We start from the raw sequence: 20176 nt of genomic DNA, 5'->3' as shown, positions 1-20176 counted from the left end.
GCACCGCCGCGTGAAGCCAGCTGGGTTACAGAAGTAGGAACGACTTCCTGCCAAAAAGCAACCACAACTGTCGCAGCTCAGACAGAAGCTGACTAAAAAAACCCGGCAGAACTGTGGTCATTTGACACAAACACGCGGACACCGGGACAATTTAGAAGCAAGAAAGCGATTATTCCTAAACTACTTGAATGCAGCAGCATTTTAATTCAAGCGAAACACAGGAGCGCGCACCCTTTAAGAGTGGGCGTGCACTCAGCGAGAGACATTGCGGAAGGTTTTGCAAAACAAGATAACAAAATATACAAGACACGTTGAGCTCGTTACTTCCAGGAATCCTCAGCAAACGGACACTTTATAATCCACCAAAGAGGCGCAGAGGAGGCTGCTTGTGAGCTCGCAATAAAGGAGAAATGGAGAGAATACGGTAGTGAAGACAACAGAAGACAACTAAGGTAAATAATTACTTTTATTCTAGAAAAAAAACAAGATATCTTGGGTTCATTGGTAAGAAGTAACTGCATTTTAAAACCAAGATGGGGAAGAGTGTAAAAGCAAATTGGGGAAATGACATCGAGACAAGAGGCAGAAAGTTTGACAAAGAAAAAGCTGTTAACTCTTGGGCCAAACTTTCTTTTACGCGCGCGCGCGCGCGTGTGTGTGTGTGTGTGTGTGAGAGAGAGATAGAGAGAACTTGTGTAACTCTTGGCTCAAACTAAAAGCTTACCCACACACTCTCACACACAATCATAATTTCTTTGTTGTTGTTGTTGTTGTTGTTGTTGTTGTTGTTGTTAATGTGTTATCATATCTTGTTAAAATACTTTGTCGTCAATATTACGTTGTCATATCTTATGTATGTGTATTTTGTGTTCTTCATAATATTGTGAAATATCATATCGACTCCTTGTGTTTTCTGCCTCTTCCTGCACTGTGATATTATTTATCTCTGTCATCTTTGTGTATTTTTTAAATTTGTGCTAACCAAGAAACCACATCCACATGTCTCAGTTGAAAGAGAATAATGTAAATACCAGTGAAATATGGTCTGAACGTCTTCAAATAGTCGGTGAAAAAACCTGTTAACCATCACCGTATTGTAAATGCCTTTTACATAAAAAAAATGCTCACAATAAAAATAGGTTGCAATTAAATACGTATAGTAACACATCAACAGTTTCCACTTACAGGACAAAGAAGACCATGTGACAATAATTTGTATTTATTAAGCGACAAATAACATCAAAAATGTTCTTTAAATAGAAAATACATGAGACTCCCTCTCCTTCTTTAAATGGACCCAGGAGCTTCAGGCGGTCTGCCATATTTAAAGTGGACATAATTAGTTTTACTCACTTCCTCCACATCCCAACTGTATGTCGCCCGACTTGCTTTCTGTCGTGTATTCTACATGTAAAATGTCCTGAGTTTGACCCACAGCAAATGAAAAAAGGAGCATTTTATACAGGGAGCCAAAGCCGTGTTTAGACTGTATGTAAGTAGTGGGAGACAAAGGGTAAGAGAAGACCATGATCAACACAACAAAGGCAGGGAGGGGCTTTCACATTCATGCCTACAGTAAGGACACACAGTTGGCGTTTGATCATGTCAAGGCGTCGACCCGGTCGGGGGTCTGAAGTAGCACCGAGCTGCTGTAGCTACGAGCTAACTGTCTGGGAAGAGTTTAGCTCCGGCGCTGTTCATCTTCTCGTGTTCTGTTATTCCATTCAGGAATGCTCCTGTTATGGGGGAGTTTGAGGTCACACACACAAACGAGCACACCTCTCTCTCTGTAGCCCGAACATATAGTGATGCTATATACATGACATATAGTGATGCTACCATATTATAAGTGCAGCTTTCACGATGCTTTACAACGGTGTTTGATACACAGCACGTTATAACTGACACAACTTAAGCCATAAAGACACATAGAGTTTAGTTTGTGTGCATGTAATGCATTATGTGTTATAAATGTGCTTATAACGCCTTATAGACCTGACCTTCATATAATGTGTTACCTAACTTTGGCAGTTTGACTCCAATATATAGATTTTAAGGCAAGTTAGAACGATGTGAGACAATGAAGGGTACAAAGCAGAATAGTGAACTAGGCCACGAGAGGGAATTAACCAGAATCCTCAGCTCTAACTCACACAGGGAGCTGGATCTCCTCCACGTCTGCCGTACGTCAGATGCCTCTGAACACAGTCGCCTGCACCCTCTGTTCATCCGGACCTGCTGGATGCAACAGCCTGCTCCACCTCCATATCGACAGAGTGAAGTCGAGACCTCCGCCTCCAGCTTCGTTGATACTCGTGCAAGGCACCATGACGCGGAAAGGTGTTAACGTGCAACACGTTGTTTACTGCTGTATCCCCCGAACCACCGAACACCATAAACCAACCGCCACAATGCCAAGGAGGAATTGTAATTAACTGTAAACTCAAATATATCATGAAACAATATTTTGGCTGGATAAAGTTTTACTCAAATTTAGATTTTTAAGATCTCCTGTTTGTCCAGCATTTGTAAAATCCTCCGACACATTAGTAGGTCTTTCATTGGTACATCATGCGTGGTGCACGATCCAGAAGAAGACGTCGCGGTGCTGGTCGTGCACACTAAGCACCCGCTGTGTGCGAACATGGGGCTTTTCAGAAAAGCACTGTTAACATGTCTGAGGATTTTACTTTTTTAAATGCTGTAGAAACAAGAGGTAAGTAAATATTTTGCCAACCGATTCGTTTACAGGATATTCACCCTTTGTATTATAATACATTTAATTCTTGACTTATTTATTTACAGGGATTGTGTAAAGGTGATAAAGTAGGTCCATGAATGTGAGATTTAAGTTCGCAGTTGATAGCAATACGTCCTCGACATTGTGGCGGTTGGTTTATGGAGTTTTGCTGATGACACTCGCAGACTATTTTGTTTGTGCGCGCTCTGGCGTTTCGGGGAATACTGCAACAAACAGCACGTAGAGCATAAATGCCTGTATGCGTGCTCGTAGCTCGCACGCTATCTGTGGAGTCTCGGCCAATGGTGCCTCGCGCGATTATAAACCAAGCGTCATTCCTCGAATTATTGACTTTGGAGGCCCCATGTTGGTTCCGTGGACTCTGTCCCTCTGTTTGTACTGATTGGCTCATGTTTGATGACTTGTACACTCTTCATCATTTTTCTATATCTTATCCTGTAATAAATACTTAAAGACAGAGAGCTTGAGATACTTTTGATTTCTCACAAGGAAATACATTAATTTCCACCACATGCAGTTTTCGAACTTATCTTTCACTGTGTGCACCATGCTCTGAGCATTATGAAGGTGTGACGATACTGTAAGAGATTATTGTCTTGCTTTTCTTTTGTTAATAAGAAATTGCAAAATTTTCACGATAAAGGATGTTTGTATGATCTTGTGATCCCACTTTTCGAGCAGGATCTCTTGATATTGCAAGAATGCACACTAAGGACTAAGAGTGGACAACTCAATACAAGACCTTCCAGGTGATGGATTTTACCCATCCAAGAAGCTGATGTCCTTTCCATTCAATAAACCCTTCCTTTGTCTATTTTTCAGCCTTGCATTGCTATTGAAGCATTGTGCCCATTTTCCGATTTCAGGGCTCTGAACAAGTCGCTTACTTGGAGGGCTCCCTGGGAGCTCGCTCCTGTACTGTCAGCAGGCTGCCTCCTTGCAGCTGGCTCCACTGAAAACTCAGCGACGCAGATAAACAACGCTCTGGCAGTTGGCAGCCGAAGATCACAAACTCCATGTCCCATCCCCTGTATAACCCCTATGCCTCCGGGAACCAAAGTTCCACCCAGGGGCAGTATGGACTCTCCGGTGGACCGGCAGAGAAGGACCCTCAGAGAGCGTCTTCTAGTGCTGGACCTGGGTCCATCTTCAGCTTTTATGGAACTTCTTCCGGGACTTCTGCCAACTCTGGGGGAATAATTCCGTCACTGCTGCCTCAGTCGATAAGCTACGGGCCTGAACCGAGTAGGGCCATTATAGACAAGAACATGGAGAGGTCTATAGACATGCATATTAGTAGAGCCAGAGAGGAGGTGAGGCTACTTGGCAAACCAATGCAACAGCCCATAGACTCTCGCTTGACCAGGATTCAAAGGGAGTGTCTCTCCTCAGGCACAGGGATGGTCTCCTACCCAATGTCCTCAACCTCTGCCTCTCTAGGACGTAGATACCCGGGAGTTGAAAGTGGCAGTAGGTCCTCGGACTGGTCATCGAACTGGTCATCGAACTACGAAAGGCCCACTGCCGATGAACCCTCTAAATTTTATTCAACGTCTGCTTCGTCTTCTTTTTCAAGAAGGGCTGACAATGTTTTAATTTCCTCCAGTGAAAGAGAACATGTAATGCAGTCTCTTCCAGGGTTAGGTAATGTTGAGTATCCATTGTCAGACAAGCCTGCGGCCCGTACAGAGTCGGAATTAGCTTCTAACATCCTTCTGCGTTTTGGACTTGAAAAAGAGGACTTGGACCATCTTGTCAACTACCCTGAAGACCAGATCACCCCTGCTAACCTGCCGTACATCTTGCGGCAAATTCGCCTTGAGAAGACCAAAAGAGCTACGACTGCAGTCCAGTCGAAACCCTGTTCCGATCCCCAACTCACCAGAATGAGTCATTCTGGAGGGGTAGGGATGCGCCAGGAGGAAATATCATCCGCAGTCCTCGAGCAAAGTAAAGTGATTGACTGTGGACAAAGTGACAAATATACTGGAGGGGCTGGAGAGGAGATTGGAAGTATCAGTCGCAGTAGAGAAAACTGTAGTGGCAGTGGAAGTATGTTGCTAATTTACACTTATGGTAGTAGCAGACACATTGAAGAACCACTGCAAAAAACAGTTGAAAGCACTGCCTTGGGTTTTTCACGTGACCAGGCGAGTTCTGTTTCCAGTCTCAGCTCTTTGTACAGTTCAAAACTGAGCTCTGTGGCTCCCCCAAGCAATGATCAGACAAAATTGGAGATCCAACCAAACCACAGTTCCCAAACAATTCTGAGCTCTTCTTCTCTGCCAAAGACAGACACGGACATCAGCGCTGTCAAGTCTGAAGCCTCCAAACCCGATGCTTTGAAAGAACCGGAGGCAGATCGCCAGTCAACAATGAAAACCCAACCACCATGCACTTTGTACTGTGGTGTGCAACCCAGCAGACCGGACCCTGTGCTCATTGGCAGTAATGACACCAGTGGCAATAAGGATCAGAATAAATCTAAAGCACAAGGGTCAATTGCTGGAAAGATTAATAAGCGGCAACCAATATCACAGATGCAGCAGAAACAGAAGCAGCAGACAGAGAAGCAGCCAGTATCACAGACGGGGCAAGCGATTTTGCCTTCAGTCTTTTCTGCTACCGAATCGGTTCCCCCTGCTCTTCACATTCCCAGCATCACTGGTGCCATGCAACATCTGCCATTCATCCCGGTTGGTCCTCCCCCCATCGTTAGTCGTCCAGCTCTGCCTCAGCCAATCCCAGACCTGGTGGAGATCATTGATCTGACGCTGTCACCCTCCAGCGAGCAGCCTCCGGCAAAAGTTTCAGTCTCCAGGGACCTGCCAACAGCGGCCATGATGCGTGACGGTGCTGCGGCCACACCGAGAATCTTTCCACATACCTGTTGTCTGTGTAACAGAGAATGTCTTAAAATCAAGGTGAGTGGAAGTCTGCACTCTGTTGTCTCTCCCTTTAGGAAAGTTCCAGCACTGACAGCTATGCCATCATTGTCTAGTTTTAGGCAGATGACGTTATTGGTGATAACAGTTGTGGTGATAATTAGGCCTTTCTAAATAGCTGTGCGTTCGATGTTCTGACTACTAGGATTGGGTCTACCACCAGAACACCAGCTTTCACCTTGAGAGCTGCAAGGTCCTCCGTAAACGGTCAGTCTTTTGTCTCGTAGCGTTTCTTTTGTCTTTGTTGACAAAATGTAGCCTCTTTGCACTTTTAATATGCGTCTTTCAATTGTTATTTTTTACCACAGATACCCGGAGTGGGATGGTGAGATTCCAAGCAGGACCAGGTACATTTATTTAGCTGAGCAGATGCTGTGTTTTTTTTATTGGATTATTCAAGTGATTAGTCTGATGTTGTGACACCCATCAAACTGCATGTCGAACCATACAGTTTCTGCCTGGCTTTAGTGCTCAAACACTTGTTGTGAGTTGTGAACCAGTACTCTGCTGACTTTTGGCAAATTTTCCTTTTCCTATCGTTCATTATGCTTTTCTCGTCCATTGCTCTCTACAGTGCTGCAGGTAAAGATGCCAAGACCTCGCCCGCAACCTCTTCACAGACTTCACGACATCGTCGGAAAACCGGGTCCCGCTCACGTTCCCGCTCACCCATCCCCCGTCGGCACCATCGTTCAGAGGGCAGACAGGAGAAACCCAGCAGACAATCACGATCGCCGCACAGATCCAGTCGCAGGTCTGTAACGCATAAATTCTAATCTGAGCAATAAGATTGGTGAACAGAAGAGATACCACTCTCCACCTGCTTGTCAAATTGCCAAATATGTTCCTGCAGAACCTTAAAAATATCTGCCTTAACACCAGCGTTTTAACCTCTTGAGAAATCATCATTTGATTTCATCTGTCCTTTGATCAGGTCCAGGTCAGGTTCTCGTCCTACCTCCTCCCGCCATCGGTCCCGTTCAAAGAGCTCTGAGAAACAACCGTCACAGAGGAGGAGGGACGAGAAAGGGTCCTCGCCAAGGAGGAGAGATAACAGACGATCAACTCCAAGGAAGAGCTGTAAGAGACGATCATCTCCAAGGAGGACTGATGAGAAACGATTGCCCTCATTTCGGAGTGACAAAAGAGGATTGCCACCAAGGAGGACTGATGAGAAACGATTGCCCTCATTTCGGAGTGACAAAAGACGATTGCCACCAAGGAGGACTGACGAGAGACGATCGCCACGAAGTAGGGGGTCCATTCACCGAGAGAGGTTGCGCAGTGAAAAGAGCTTGGCTGAGAAACTACTGGAAAATTCAGGTTTGAGAAATTACAAACACTGCAAGGACGCAAGATATTGTTTTAAAGACTTATCTTTAAAATAGCTTTTGTGATGTTTAAACATTTAATTTGCTTTTGGTTTGGCTATAAGGAAGAAGCAGTGCTTCTTACAGTATTAAGAGTAATTCTTACTGCGCTTTCCAGTGGTTCTGATGTGAATGTTGACTTGTAAACCAAGTAGAAAACATTTTCCCGAGAAGAGATGGCAACAGTTCATAAACAAAGATCTTACGATAGAGACTCTTTATGAGACTTTGCAAACACCAACACGCTGCTATTTTGTCGTCCCTCTAGCTGTCCAGTTGCTGTCAAACAAGTCAGACCTGGATGCTTTGGTTAAAAGTCTGGCTCCTATCATACTTGCCAAGCTAGCCAAGAGGAAGTCCCCTTCATCATCATCATCGTCATCGTCATCATCATCATCATCCCCCTCCTCCTCCTCCTCCTCCTCCTCCCCCTCCTTTTCCAATGAAGGAAAGACCACCTCGTCTTCTTCTTCCTCATCCTCTACAGCAAAGGAGGAGTTGACTAAAAAGCCTTCTGAAGCAAAGCCCAGCCTGCAGAAGAGCGAGGCAAGTTCTTCCACAAAGACTAAGGTGTGTGTGTGTGTGTGTGTGTGTGTGTGTGTGTGTGTGTGTGTGTGTGTGTGTGTGTGTGTGTGTGTGTGTGTGTGTGTGTGTGTGTGTGTGTGTGTGTGTGTGTGTGTGTGTGTGTGTGTGTGTGTGTGTGTGTGTGTGTGTGTGTGTGTGTGTGTGTGAACCACGTATTGCTTTCTAATTCTGTGTTTTTCTCTCTCTTTGCTCAGTGTGTTAAACCTTCACCTCCAACCATGGTGAAACTAAAAGGGATTCATAGTTCTGTCTCTCGCAGCGACGTGTTGTCTGCTTTGGAGCGCTTTGGAAAAACCAAGTCATTCTTACTGTTTCCGTCCAAGCTGGAGGTGTGTATCAGTGATGTCTGATGATAACATAAGATAACACACACACTACAATATGTGACTTTACATTTACAGTAACTTACTGTCTACTAGTTGCATTACTTTCACAGCAAGTTAATGTGACATTTTTACAGTAAAGCACAGTAAAATGACAGCTGTATTCTGTGCCTTTACTGTTGCTTATGTCATCAAATTTCTGTGATAGAGCAGTATGTCGTATTACTGCATTGAACTGTGTATTTACAGTAAATTACCCTTCAGATTATTTTAGCAGCATGTTGTAGAATTGCAATGCAGTAATCCCACAATGCTTTGCAAGGTTCAAACTCGAATCTCCAGTGAAATACACCCCCCCCTGCATTCATTTCACAATAATAATATAATGAGAAAGGATCCCAGGGAGGAGGAGGAGGAGGACAGTTCAGTCTTTCTCACACAGATAAAGTGAGCTAGGGAGTGAAAACAATGCCACAAATCATGAGACAAGGTCGGATGAAGACTTGTTTTCAGAATGGAATATCACAGATTTCACACAAAAAAAGTGTTGTTAGCTAAGTTTCTCCTTGACAATCTGTTGCTTTTATTTGGCTATTTTATCCAAAGTATCTCTGCAACAAGGGACTCAAACCCAGAAACCATCAGACCTGTCCTGTGTCCGTGTTGAAATCATATTTATTAATAGTTTATTGTAAGCTTTTGGCCTTTTGAAATGCAATGTAAGTGCATAAATGCTACAATTCCTCTGATTCAGTCTTGGAAACTGTGTGCACGTGTAGGCAATCGTGTGTTTTGAGAAAGAAGAAGACGCAGAGCAACTGAAGAGCCTGAAGAGCCTCGATGTGAAAGGAATTCAAATCACTGTTGTTGGAGGAAAGGTATCATCATGCTTTTTGTCTTTCTTTTTGTGTCCCTGGGAAATATACATGTCTCACTGTCAACTATCAGATTAATCTAAAATAACTCATTTCAAATTGTTTTACAGGACACTGTGTGTGTGGAGCAAAAGAAGCCTCCTCTGAGGTAAGATATGTTTCACACAGACGTCTCTTTAAGAGGAGGGAGGGTTTTACCCCCCCCCCCCCCCCCTCTATCTTCACCCATGCTCCAAAAATATATAATCATTAAAACCGTGACATTCCATTTTCCCTTTTTCTCTCTTTTGTTCATAGAGAACCTTCCATGCCCAGTGTCTCCACACCTCTAAACACTTCCACTGTCACGAGAAAGGTCCTTCTCCCTACAGCTGACATGATTCCACTGGAACTGCCTAAAACGCCTCCGTCGTCACCTTCTGGACCCGAAAGAGATACAACATGCGAACTCCAGAACAGTGCAGCTGAAGCCACCGAAGCAGAAAACATCTCAGCCGAGCAAGACAATGAAATGGTAAAAACAGGAAAGTTGCCCGTGAAGGCAGCCGAGAGAAAGCAAAAAACATCCCCGGGATCCAAGTCCTCGACTCCAGAATATCAGCCTGATGTAGAATAAACCAAAAGATTCTGAAACCAAGGTTGAAGAAGCTGTGGCAAAAGACACAACCATGGTTGTTGAAAAAGTAAAGGTGACGGTTCAAAGCCACCGGTCTATTTTCTTTAGACGTCTTTTTTTACTGCCAAAATATTTCACATAAATATGAATTATGAGCTCATACGACCACAGAGTCTTTTGGGGCAAACGTAGCTCTTAGCGACCTTATTTTTAAAAAGCTAGCAAGTTATTCAGACCGTCAGGGGAATAAAAAGCGAGAAATATGCACAAATCTATGACATTGTAATTTATTCTTATGCATGCTGCTCACAGTGATCTCATTCAGCCCCAGGTGTTTCAAACAGTTACCTCCGTTACCCCTCTGACTGTTGGCGAGACTATAGAAAAACACCTGCATCGAGACAGAATAAGTAAGTAAGAAACAGTTTGTTTAACGGTCCCAAATGTCTTTCTCTCTGTTTCTTTTTAAACGTTTTCTTTGTCTCTCTTTGACAGAGCTCTTCACGAAAGAAAGCGTCTTATGGGAAAAGGTAAGTCAAATCACAGCATTTACAAATGTGCTTTTACTAAAGTGTCTGGACACGGGGCTGAGAGATGTGATCTATGACCACATGATCATAGTTTATAAAGACTCAGAGCTGGGAGGATACAGACATGTTAAGTGAAATCCAGGTTTACATATCACGTCGTTACTAAAGCGTAAAGTGTGCGTAGAGAGTTTGTGCTTTCTGTTTCGTAGCGGTGGATATTCTCAATACTAACTCAGCTAATTCTTTGCCTTCTCGTCAGTGACGAGCCCTCGGACAACAAAATTACGCAGTGCCAAGCTCAGTCAAAATGTTCCGGAGTTTAATAAAAAGCACGAAGGAGTATACATGTCAACAGGAAGGAGCACAGGGAGGAGGAGGACAGTTCAGTCTTTCTCACACAGATAAAGTGAGCCAGGGAGTGAAACCAACGCCACACATCATGAGACGAGGTCAGATGGAAGAGCGCTGTGTTCAGATTCATCTCAGGGAAAAAATAGAAGTGTTGTGAGCTAAGTTTTCTCCTTGACAATCTGTTGCTTTTATTTGGTATTTTATCCAAAGTATCTCTGTAAGAAGGGAATCAAACCCAGAAACCATCAGGCCTCTCCTGTGTTGACATGTACTCTATCCAAACGACTGAAGGCACTGAATATTATGGGTTCAAATCATATTTATTGATAGTTTATTGTATGCTTTTGGCCTTTGGAAATGCAATGTAAGTGCATAAATGCAACAATTCCTCTGATTCAGTTTAAAGAAATGAAACTGCAGTCTTGAAAACACCTTTTAGAATAAATATCTGGGCGGTCAGATATGTAGTGGGGGAGCTGTTAATGTTTTGTGTGTGAATGTAGTGAGTTCATAGTCCTGACGGTTGTAGTAATATGCGCGTTTGTGTGTGTGTGCACATGTAGACAATCGAGTGTTTTGAGAAAGAAGAAGACGCAAAGAAACTGAAGAGCCTGAAGAGCCTCGATGTGAAAGGATTTCAAATCCCTGTTGTTGGAGCAAAGGTATCATCACACTTTTTGTCTTTCCTTCTCTGTCCCTGGGAAATATACAGTACATAATAATGTATGTCTAATGTAGTCTCACTGTCAATTATCATATTAATCTAAAAGAACTCATTCTAATTTGTTTGTTTACAGAAGACTGTTTGTGTGAAGCAAAAGAAGCGTCCTAAGCAAAAGAAGCGTCCTCTGAAGTAAGATATGTTTCACACAGACGTCTCTTTAAGAGGACGGAGGGTTTTATCTTTTTTATATATATATAGGATTTTATAGTGAAGAAAACTGTGACTTTGACTTTCCATTTTTCCATTTTCTCTCTCTTGTTCACAGAAAACGTTCCATGTCCAGCGTCATCACATGTGTAAACACTTCCACGTCCAGCCTCGTCACACGTGTAAACACTTCCACGATCACGAGAAAACCTTCCGTGTCCAGCGTCATCACACGTGTAAACACTTCCACGATCGCGAGAACGGTCATTCTCCCTACGCCTGGTGTGATTCCACTTGAACTGCCTAAAAGGCCTCCATCTTCACCTTATGGAGCCTTATGGAGAAGAGCTACAGCAGAAAATGAAATGGTAAAAACAGGAAAGTTGCCCATGAAGGGAGCTGTGAGAAAGCAAAAAACATCCCCGGGATCCAAGTCCACGACTCCAGAATATCAGCCTGACGTAGAATAAACTACGTAGAATAAAAGATTCTGAAACCACGGTTCAAGAAGCTGTGGCAAAAGACACAACCATGTTTATTTCGTCTTTTTTACTGTAATTCATGCACTCATACGACCACAGAGTCTTTTGTGGCAAGCGTAGCTACCCCCCTTACTCACACGCAGCGTTGACTTATTTCTAACAAGCGTCTAATCTAGCAAGTTATTCAGACCAAGAAATATGCACAAATCTATGATATTGTAATGCATTCTCATGCAAGCTGCTCACAGTGATCTCATTCAGCCCCAGGTGGTTCACATGTCTATACACTCGCCTGCCGAAGACGCCCAACCAATGGAGGTTGGTGCAATGGGAGCTGAAGTGGTGGAGCCCATTGAGTTTGACACCTTGTCAGAACAAAAAGAACAACGGTTGACCAAGACTGTTGGCGAGAGTATAGAGAAACACCTGCATCAAGACAGAATACGTAAGAAACAGTTTGTCTAACGGTCCCAAATGACTGCATGGGATCATCATTTGTTATCTTTCTCTCTGTTTCTCTTTAAACATTTGCTTTGTCTCTCTTTGACAGAGCTCTTCGAGAAAGAAGAGGTAGGTCAAATCAAATGCACGAAGTACCGCAGTATTTACACTTGTAGTTTTACCAAAGATGTAAATTAAACTATGAGATAGGAGGTTGTTCTTTAACAAGAGATAACTCGATGTGTATTAGGGGTTGACGCTGTGATATTCAACATTAATGCGATTATCGGAATTATACTTTATTGACGTTCTGCAGTCACAGCAAAAAGAATATTTACACTTACCTCAGATGCTGTGTTGGGTCAGTAGCATCCTGGTAGTTGGTGCTCTGCCTGCGCAAATCTATAGCTACCTTTTTATTGAAAATAGTTTTGCAACTGTTGCAAATTTGCATGCAAATTGGGTGTCTACTTTGCATTTCTGGTGGTTTATTCGTGTTCTAAAGGCTTTCTTGTGCTTTGACTAGTATACGTTGTTTTTCTCCTTCTTTACTTTCCTTGATTTGGTTTTCCAGGATGTTCCAAGTAATAGCAAGCTGTTGCTCATCACCAACCTGCCGGAGTATCACGACGGCTGCTACACCGAGGAAGACCTCGTCAAACTGCTCATGCCATTTGGGTTTAAATGTCTAGAAGACTACATCTATGTTATTCCTCAGACGTGCATGGTAGGCCCCAGGCTATGAATCTGCATCTCAGTTTGGTTTATTGATCTCATGTACTTAATGTTATATACATACACTATTGGTGCCTATATAAGATTAAAAGTTCTCTATACCTTTTTGATATTGGTTTTCCTTTCAGGCCTTCTTCAGGGGCACCCAGGGGATTAGGCTCAGAATAATGGAAGCCTCTGCAAAAAATGGCATCTTTTTCAAAAGCTCTAAACTTGCGTTCCATGCAGTAGCCAGCAGAGTTCTAATGACACCGGTAAGCACATGCGTAGCACAGATTTTGACAGATTGTTCAGTATATTTATTGATGTGCTGAAGAAGGAAAGATGTTTGTATTTCAACACTGCCTACTGTGACGTTTCTGTTTTAGATTGGATTTTATAAATCACTGATGCAGCTGATGCGTTTTGTAAGTAATGCACACTCGCATGCTTAATGCCTTAAAACTGAGCGGAGTACAGGAAACTCTAATTAAGATATTGACTTTTACTTTGAAAAACTGTGCAAAATTCATTCATTGCAACAATGCAGAGCAGTTTGTGTGCGTCTCTTTGCCGTCTTGTTGCTCTTCTGGTTTGGATGTTGACTTCCTGTTCTTGATGCAGCGTGTGCTGGATGATGGAGAGAGAATCGTCTTCATCAAGGGCATTTCACCAAGTGAATCCAGGAAGCTCAGAGAAGTTTTGAAAAGAATCGAATCTGTCAAAAACGTCTTGCCTCTCCTCAACAAGGTAGAAACAAACACGTACGAGTACGTCTGTTTTAAGTGACTTCCTCTTGGTCTTACCTGTCATGAATGTTTGTGCTTTTGCGTCCAGGTATTTGTAGAATTTAAGTCGATTCGTGATGCTGATCGGCTCGGAGTTTGGTACAGTCTCTTGAAACAAGCCCCCGACCACATAGTCCACCGGCTGAAGATACCATCCATTGGTCTAAAATTACCACTACGTGAGTTTCTCTTTCAGACAAAAACTATGAATATGTTACCTGGATTCATACTGATTGATTCAGTCTCTGCTAGAGGTTTGTTACTGAAAAGAAAACTACCACGTACCTGCTTGGGTTTTTGCAGCACCAAAACTTCCTGAGAACACTCTGCCAGACAGCGAGGATGTTGTTGTCGATGCAACTATACCACCGATAGATATCGGTGTTTCGCAGGGCAGCTTTGGACCATTTTGGATCCCGATGAGAACTCATCCCTTTCTGTTCCCTACCGGGTCTCCTTGGTTCTTCAGCCCAGGTAAGTGACACCTTTTCTTACATTTTCATAGTAACAAGTTTGGTACTGCCAAATTTACCATGTTTGAACTTATTCAGTGAAGTAAGAGTTTTTCCTTTGTTCACTTTTAACTCCAAGATTCCCTGACGGTCAGAGGAATGCACGACATTGCAGTAAGCCAGCTTCACTTATACTTTCCTAGTGCCCGGAATCTTCTGTCGTGATAGAATTAAATACTTGACACACTTGAAATTTGAGTTAGTATGTGCTTGTAAATATCAATTTAGACGACATAATTGTGTATTATGATATCCTGATATAATACACAATGTGATAGCATGAGATAAGACATTTCAGTGTGTACATATTTAATTAATATTTAGGTAAATATAAGTATTTGATCAGACTATTCCAGCTCTCCTCCCCCTCCTTTTGGGGCGGTTGCACCACTCGCGGTGGTGTTTGGTCCGTCTCGGTGGTCGAAAGATGTTGTGGACACGCAGGTGATACATGCTTTGGTCATAAAGGCGAAGAAATACAGAGGTCAAACAAAGATGTAGCAAAAGTTTCAGGGAACTACTGGCCGCCACATCTTCATGTGCCGCTTCCTTGGATGGTTGTCAATTGAAACGTTGTGTTTCCTAGAAGGCCAGTGGTCATTGCTCCAGGTTCCCAACAATCATGTTGACCGGTTTGCCAGTGGGAAACTACAACCACGAGGACGTGGCCAAGCTGGTCTGGCGGTATTTCCGCAAACGGAACCTCCGCTCCCTGTACTACAACGTGGTGGTCTTGCCTCTGGAGAGGAGGGTAAGCAGTAGAAACTGTGGACTGTAACAGGGACAAACACTTTTATTGAATGGAGCTGTGTTGTTTGAGTTTAATTGTTTTTCCTTTCCTATCTTTCCTCTTTTCATCTCCAGGCCTTTGTGTTTTTCGGTGATTGGACTTTTTGCTGCAATTTTGTCCAAGATCACATCAGAAATCCAGTTTGTGTAAATTTCTGCCCGCTCACTGTTCACTTCGTCTTGGAGGACATATCTCCCGTATACAGTGAGGTATGGACACTAGGGGAAATAAAAGAGGGTGCACTCTGGGCTGTAACACTGTCAGGTTCAGGATTGGACTTTCAAATATTTTTAAATGTGTTTTTACGACTTTAGTGACTCATCTTTTTGCAGGAGATGATGTACACAACTCTGAAGTGGAGCAACGGTGTAAGTCAATAACCTTTTATGTAAATCTTTTGTCAAGTGGAAGCAGCTCTTCATCTTTGGATCTCTGGTCTTTAACTCCAACTATTTCTTGCTCTTCAGGGAGTTCCAGATCCAAAGCTTCTGGAGGAGCGGTTGCTGTGTGTGGAGACATGCGAGACGTCTCTGGACATCATCGGGGTGGTCATGGAAGCGGTGGCGTCCGTTGCGCCCTTTGTCGGCTTCCTGCCACTCGCCAACAGGGTACGAGAATACAAACATATGACTTTTCACAATAAAGTGTTGAGAGAACCCCCATCGTCAGGGTATCTGCAGAGCTTAGAGAGGATTCAATTTAGTTCCCTCCAAAAAAAACGGTATTAAAACGTCTTACATTTAATTTACAAAGGTCGTAAATATGTTTTCTTTTCTTCAGTAGACGGTAACATTAGTTTATAAGTTTATAACCATCTGTCTGGATTCACTCTTTCATATTTAATCAAATCTGTTTAAATGGTTTGTGCAACCGTTTTACATGAACATACTGTAACTTCACATCCGATGAATCTTACTGTTGCTGTTCTCTTTCTGTTGCTTTCGTCCCGTAACCTTTTCTTCATCTCTCCGTCTTTTCTCTATTCGTCCACGAACTGTCGTCCTCAGATATGCATTGAGATGGCTGACTCCAGCGGTGTAACCAAGGTGGTGGAGAATCAATACAAACGTCGTATCTTTTACAGGATAAAGAACATTGACATTTGGTAAGCATGTATCCTTTTAAAATGTAGGGGTATGACATGGGGTTAGTTCAATTACTCACATCAGTGTTTTGCTCACACGGTCTCTGTTTGGTTTGTATTCTTTATCTTTTAATCCTCACAACTAAACTGAGCAACTCCTTCTTTTTCTCTCTCCAGGAGTAAAGTTCGAAGTTTTGAGCCGTGAGTATCTCACTTTGTAAAGTTAGGAGAGAGACGAAGCATGACGAAGATCAATGTGATGACTGTTATGATGTTTTACGATGTTAGCAGGTGGCTCATTTCATTGGATGCATTTATTTATATGTCCCCGAGTTCAAGATGAGTAACGATTAGTGTGGCGACAGAAAATGAATTTGGCAGCCATGTTTTTCTATTGATTAGTCCTTAAAGACACTTTTAAAGCAAATACGAATAAGTCTCTTAGGAGAGGATTTGCTGTTTTTCTCTGTTTTAAATAATTGTAAATGCATTAATCTTGTCTTATTTACTGCTGGTTGGACACAAAAAAACACACATTTGACAACATAACAAAGGACTCTGGGGAAATGTGATTTCCAGCATATGATTAAAGCGAGAGATAACCGCACGATTCATTCAGGGACTCGAGATGAAAACGTGTACATTGTATTTCTTATTTCCTTAACAAAGTGCTATTTACAACCCTGCTGACATTTGCAAATAAAAATCCTTTGTGTTTGTAATTTTAGTTTGAAGAGCCTAAAACAGCGTCTACAAGATTCTGATGAGGTCACTCAAGACTATTTGAGCCGGACAACATTAAACTGGCGGCTGTGAAATCAAAGATTTGTGTTGTATAATAAAACAGGATGCAGTATTGAATAAATAAAACAATATGCTTCAAACAACTTTTCTTTTTTTCCTTGCCTTCACCTATTTTCACTCACCTTATGCTCGATAAATAAGAAGTATAGTAAACACTCATAAAGGCTGACAGAGCCTACGAAGAAATATTTATATACTACATATATTTCTGTCCTCAGATTTCTGCTTGATTGCTGTACGGCACAGAACAGACAGAGAGCGCTGTTTGTCCACATCAAACAGAGTTGAAGCTTTCAGAGTTTCCATCGATGTAATATTGTCACTTTCATGTTTATGAGAAAGATGGAGAAACAGGAAGCAATGGGACTGATGGAGAATGTGTCCTTAATAACGCTACTTTTCTGCTGCACACGGTAGTGAAATAAATCATCGTATTACATTATTATATTTAACAATTGAAGTACCGCTCTTGTGTTTTTCAGAGCTGTAGGTTGTTTTCTCCCATCAGCTCTGAAGTCCTTTTGAGAGGTAATTCGATAACACCGGCCTCTCCGCAGAGGAGCGTTTTATAGGATCAATACGATCTAATTGATGTGATGGAGGAAGCTGCTCTAATGCAGGCAGTGTCATTTAGATGTTGGAGGTAAATTCCTCTTAATAAAATCATATCACGCTTGCAGAAACACACAATGCCACGTGGTTGACATTGTGAAACGATTGGTGAGGTTTAAGCAAACATTGACTTGGTTAAGGTTAAAAAAATATCATGGTTTGTGTTAAAATAATAACATAAGGTGACGTAACACAAAGTAACACAACTAGGTCATATAACAACATAACGTAACAATACTAAATCTGGTACAAACCATCTCTTCTCTTTCTTGAGATTAATGTATTTTTGTACCTAGTCCCTGATATAAATACATTTAATAAACTAATTTAACAATGTTGCGTAAAACGGCGTCTATTAACATGCCGTCAGGTACGACCTAAAAGTCAACATTTACTTTTTGTTTCACTTGGGACACGATCTGTGGTCTCCTGGGTGAAAGTCCTGTGGTTGTTTGGCCCTTCCGCCTTTTGTGAACCTCCTTGGTTTCAGTCAATTTTATACCAAGTTACTTTAATACCATGCAACGGTCGCTTGATATACTACGTCAATTTGCAGAAACGTACAATGCCAACATTTTTTCCTGGCGACTGATAGAAAGTGAGTGTATTTGTTTGTGAATAACACGGAGGACTGAAATGGCAGCTTAAATTAACATTTAAAAGGAAAAAATATAAATCTGGAACACAATCAGGGCCAACAGCTAACAGCGAAGCAAAGTTAGCATACCTTCCCGTAAGCACACACACACACACACCTTAAATATGCAGATGACATGACTGAAGCCCAGTGGGTTGCACTATAAATAGAGGGGCAACAGAAATGCCTCCTCCCCCTACGTCTGCTCACAGTCTGCCCCTGTTACTGAACATGTTCCACATCTCATTTACCCATCAAATCATTATAAAACCCAAAAGTCTGCATGAGATTGACCAATACAATACCTTCAATGCCTTTTCTTTCTTTTGTCTGCCACACACTTTGTTAATACCTTTATTAATGCGATAGTCTCAGTCACATTAAGCCTCTTAATGACACAACATACCAAAATGTGGCCTTTGCGTAGCCTAATAACTTTGCTGCACCATCCACTTTTATTGAACCTTATGGGGTCCCATAACACCCCTTTAAGATAACACTGTACCCTCTTGTCTTGCATCATCGTCGGCTTTCTCTCTCACTGCAACAAATCTGCATCAACAAGCACATTTCCCCCGACACACTCTAACCCTTTGTCTGTGTGTGTGTAGGTGTGTGTGTGTGTGCTCCCCACGTGTGTTGGTTTAAGCTGGCAGAATTTGGATTGTTGATTGTGTGCAGACATGTGTGACCCGAAAAATAAAGGCCACTGTGTGTGTGTGTGTGTGTGTGTTGGTGGCCCTTTAAACCAGTTGTGATTGAAAGGACTGTGTGTGTGTGTGTGTGCATGAGTATGAGTCAGCTAGAGAGAGAGAGAGAGAGAGAAAGAGAGAGAGACACACAGCTGAGAGCTACAGCTCTGGTCTCTCAGTCCCTTCTTCGTCTATGTGTCTCTCGTCTGCTTTCCCATCTCTCTCTCTCTCTCTCTCATTTTGACGATATTTTCTGGATATACTGACGCCCTTATATGGACCTCACTGTGTCTGTCTGGGGCATTTGACAGAACTCTACTGAGTGTGTGTGTGCGTGTGTGTGAGGCATGCTGCGTGTGTTTATACTGTGTGCAGAGCGTCTGCAAACGCCGGACGACGACGTCAGCGACTCCTACTGCACCGTCACCTATGAAGGTAGGGATGGTGTGTTTGAGACTGAGGTCAAGAGGGATCAACAAAGGATAAATTTCAAGTACATAGAGTGTGCAATGCTTAAGATAGGGATGGCACAGTATTGCTCTAACCACTCAACCACACCTCCGCTCTCTAACAGCTGAGGTTATAATGGGAAAGTGTCCACCGGTCGTCTTTCATTGCTTCCAGCCTGTTTAGGGGTGAGGCGCAGAGAGAGACGAGGATATAAGAAGAAGAAGAAGAAGAAGAAAGAGGGGTGGAAAGATGTGACGATGGGGTGAAACTAAGTACATTTTAGGTACTTGAGTATTTTCCTTTTACGCCATTTTCTACTCCACGACAATTCATTAGGTGCAGTGACAGAGATGATACAAGAAGTGTTATGAGGAGATGTGTGTGCGTCTCCATGTTAAGCATGGCTGTGTTTATATTTAACTCCATTCTTTCAACAGAAGTTCATCCTCTGAGGCGCTCCGTCTCTCATGCTCTTGGTTATCAATAGCCAGGGTTGGGAGATGTTTAGCAGCGCAGCTCTTCGGCTGTCAGTGTTGGTCAATCCACCAGCTGGTCAAAGTTTTTATTTGTTCAATACTTTGGTTTAAACTACGACCTTCCACTTTCCCCTCTAGCTTAACTTTTGCACTTCTCAGTGACGGTGTGTGTCAATATACGCTCATTACATGCAAAGCGTCTTTTACAGGAAGTTAGATTCAGGCAACAAAACCACTTACGGTTCAGGTGAAGAGTGTGTGGTCATCGTTTACGTGACTTTGTATGTGACTACCACACGTGAGTCAGTTAGTTGTTCCAGTGAACCTTTAGTCTCTGTCTTTATGTTTATCTCCCTTTCTTTCACTATTTTATCTCTCTTTAATTTACTCTTTCTCTTGCTGTATACCAGTTAGACTACGGTAGAGTACAACGGTAGAGTACAATGGTAGAGTATAACAGTAGAGTA

The 20176-nt window shown here is 42.6% G+C and overlaps 2 protein-coding genes across 8 annotated transcripts in view; both read left to right on the top strand.

Annotated features, from left to right (window-relative positions):
- Positions 1-79: 79 nt before the first annotated feature.
- Positions 80-16925, top strand: LOC142950806 (uncharacterized). Of its 7 annotated transcripts, none has more exons than XM_076092407.1 (32): positions 89-452; positions 3628-5685; positions 5852-5913; positions 6015-6053; positions 6281-6460; positions 6641-7029; positions 7345-7646; positions 7856-7990; positions 8764-8862; positions 8970-9007; positions 9157-9373; positions 9801-9885; positions 9971-10005; positions 10920-11018; positions 11154-11209; positions 11346-11595; positions 11971-12154; positions 12260-12279; positions 12725-12877; positions 13014-13139; positions 13254-13292; positions 13489-13614; positions 13702-13831; positions 13956-14126; positions 14244-14278; positions 14751-14915; positions 15029-15163; positions 15287-15322; positions 15422-15562; positions 15962-16059; positions 16216-16239; positions 16767-16925. In XM_076092407.1, the coding sequence occupies exons 2-32, from the start codon at positions 3778-3780 to the stop codon at positions 16852-16854; spliced, it is 5565 nt and encodes a 1854-aa protein (XP_075948522.1). In that variant the 5' UTR covers positions 89-452; positions 3628-3777; the 3' UTR covers positions 16855-16925. The 7 variants fall into 7 exon arrangements, 4 of the variants coding, with proteins under 4 accessions (XP_075948522.1, XP_075948523.1, XP_075948521.1 ...); XM_076092408.1 differs by having other exon boundaries at positions 3584-5685; positions 7345-7622; XM_076092406.1 differs by having other exon boundaries at positions 3584-5685.
- A 2205-nt stretch (positions 16926-19130) lies between these two features.
- The window catches only part of dysf (dysferlin, limb girdle muscular dystrophy 2B (autosomal recessive)), a 58827-nt gene continuing 57781 nt past the window's right edge, over positions 19131-20176 (top strand). Inside the window, exon 1 of the mRNA XM_076092405.1 lies at positions 19131-19218. Within this exon, the coding sequence (XP_075948520.1) occupies positions 19131-19218 (88 nt within the window). The remainder of the gene's footprint in view (positions 19219-20176) is intronic.

Source organism: Anarhichas minor, unplaced genomic scaffold (genome assembly GCF_050575085.1).
Source record: "Anarhichas minor isolate MPS153535 unplaced genomic scaffold, ASM5057508v1 ptg000016l, whole genome shotgun sequence".
Taxonomy (NCBI): Eukaryota; Metazoa; Chordata; class Actinopteri; order Perciformes; family Anarhichadidae; genus Anarhichas; species Anarhichas minor.
The sequence above is the reverse complement of the archived record's forward strand: the minus strand, read 5'-3'. Positions and strand labels throughout refer to the sequence as shown.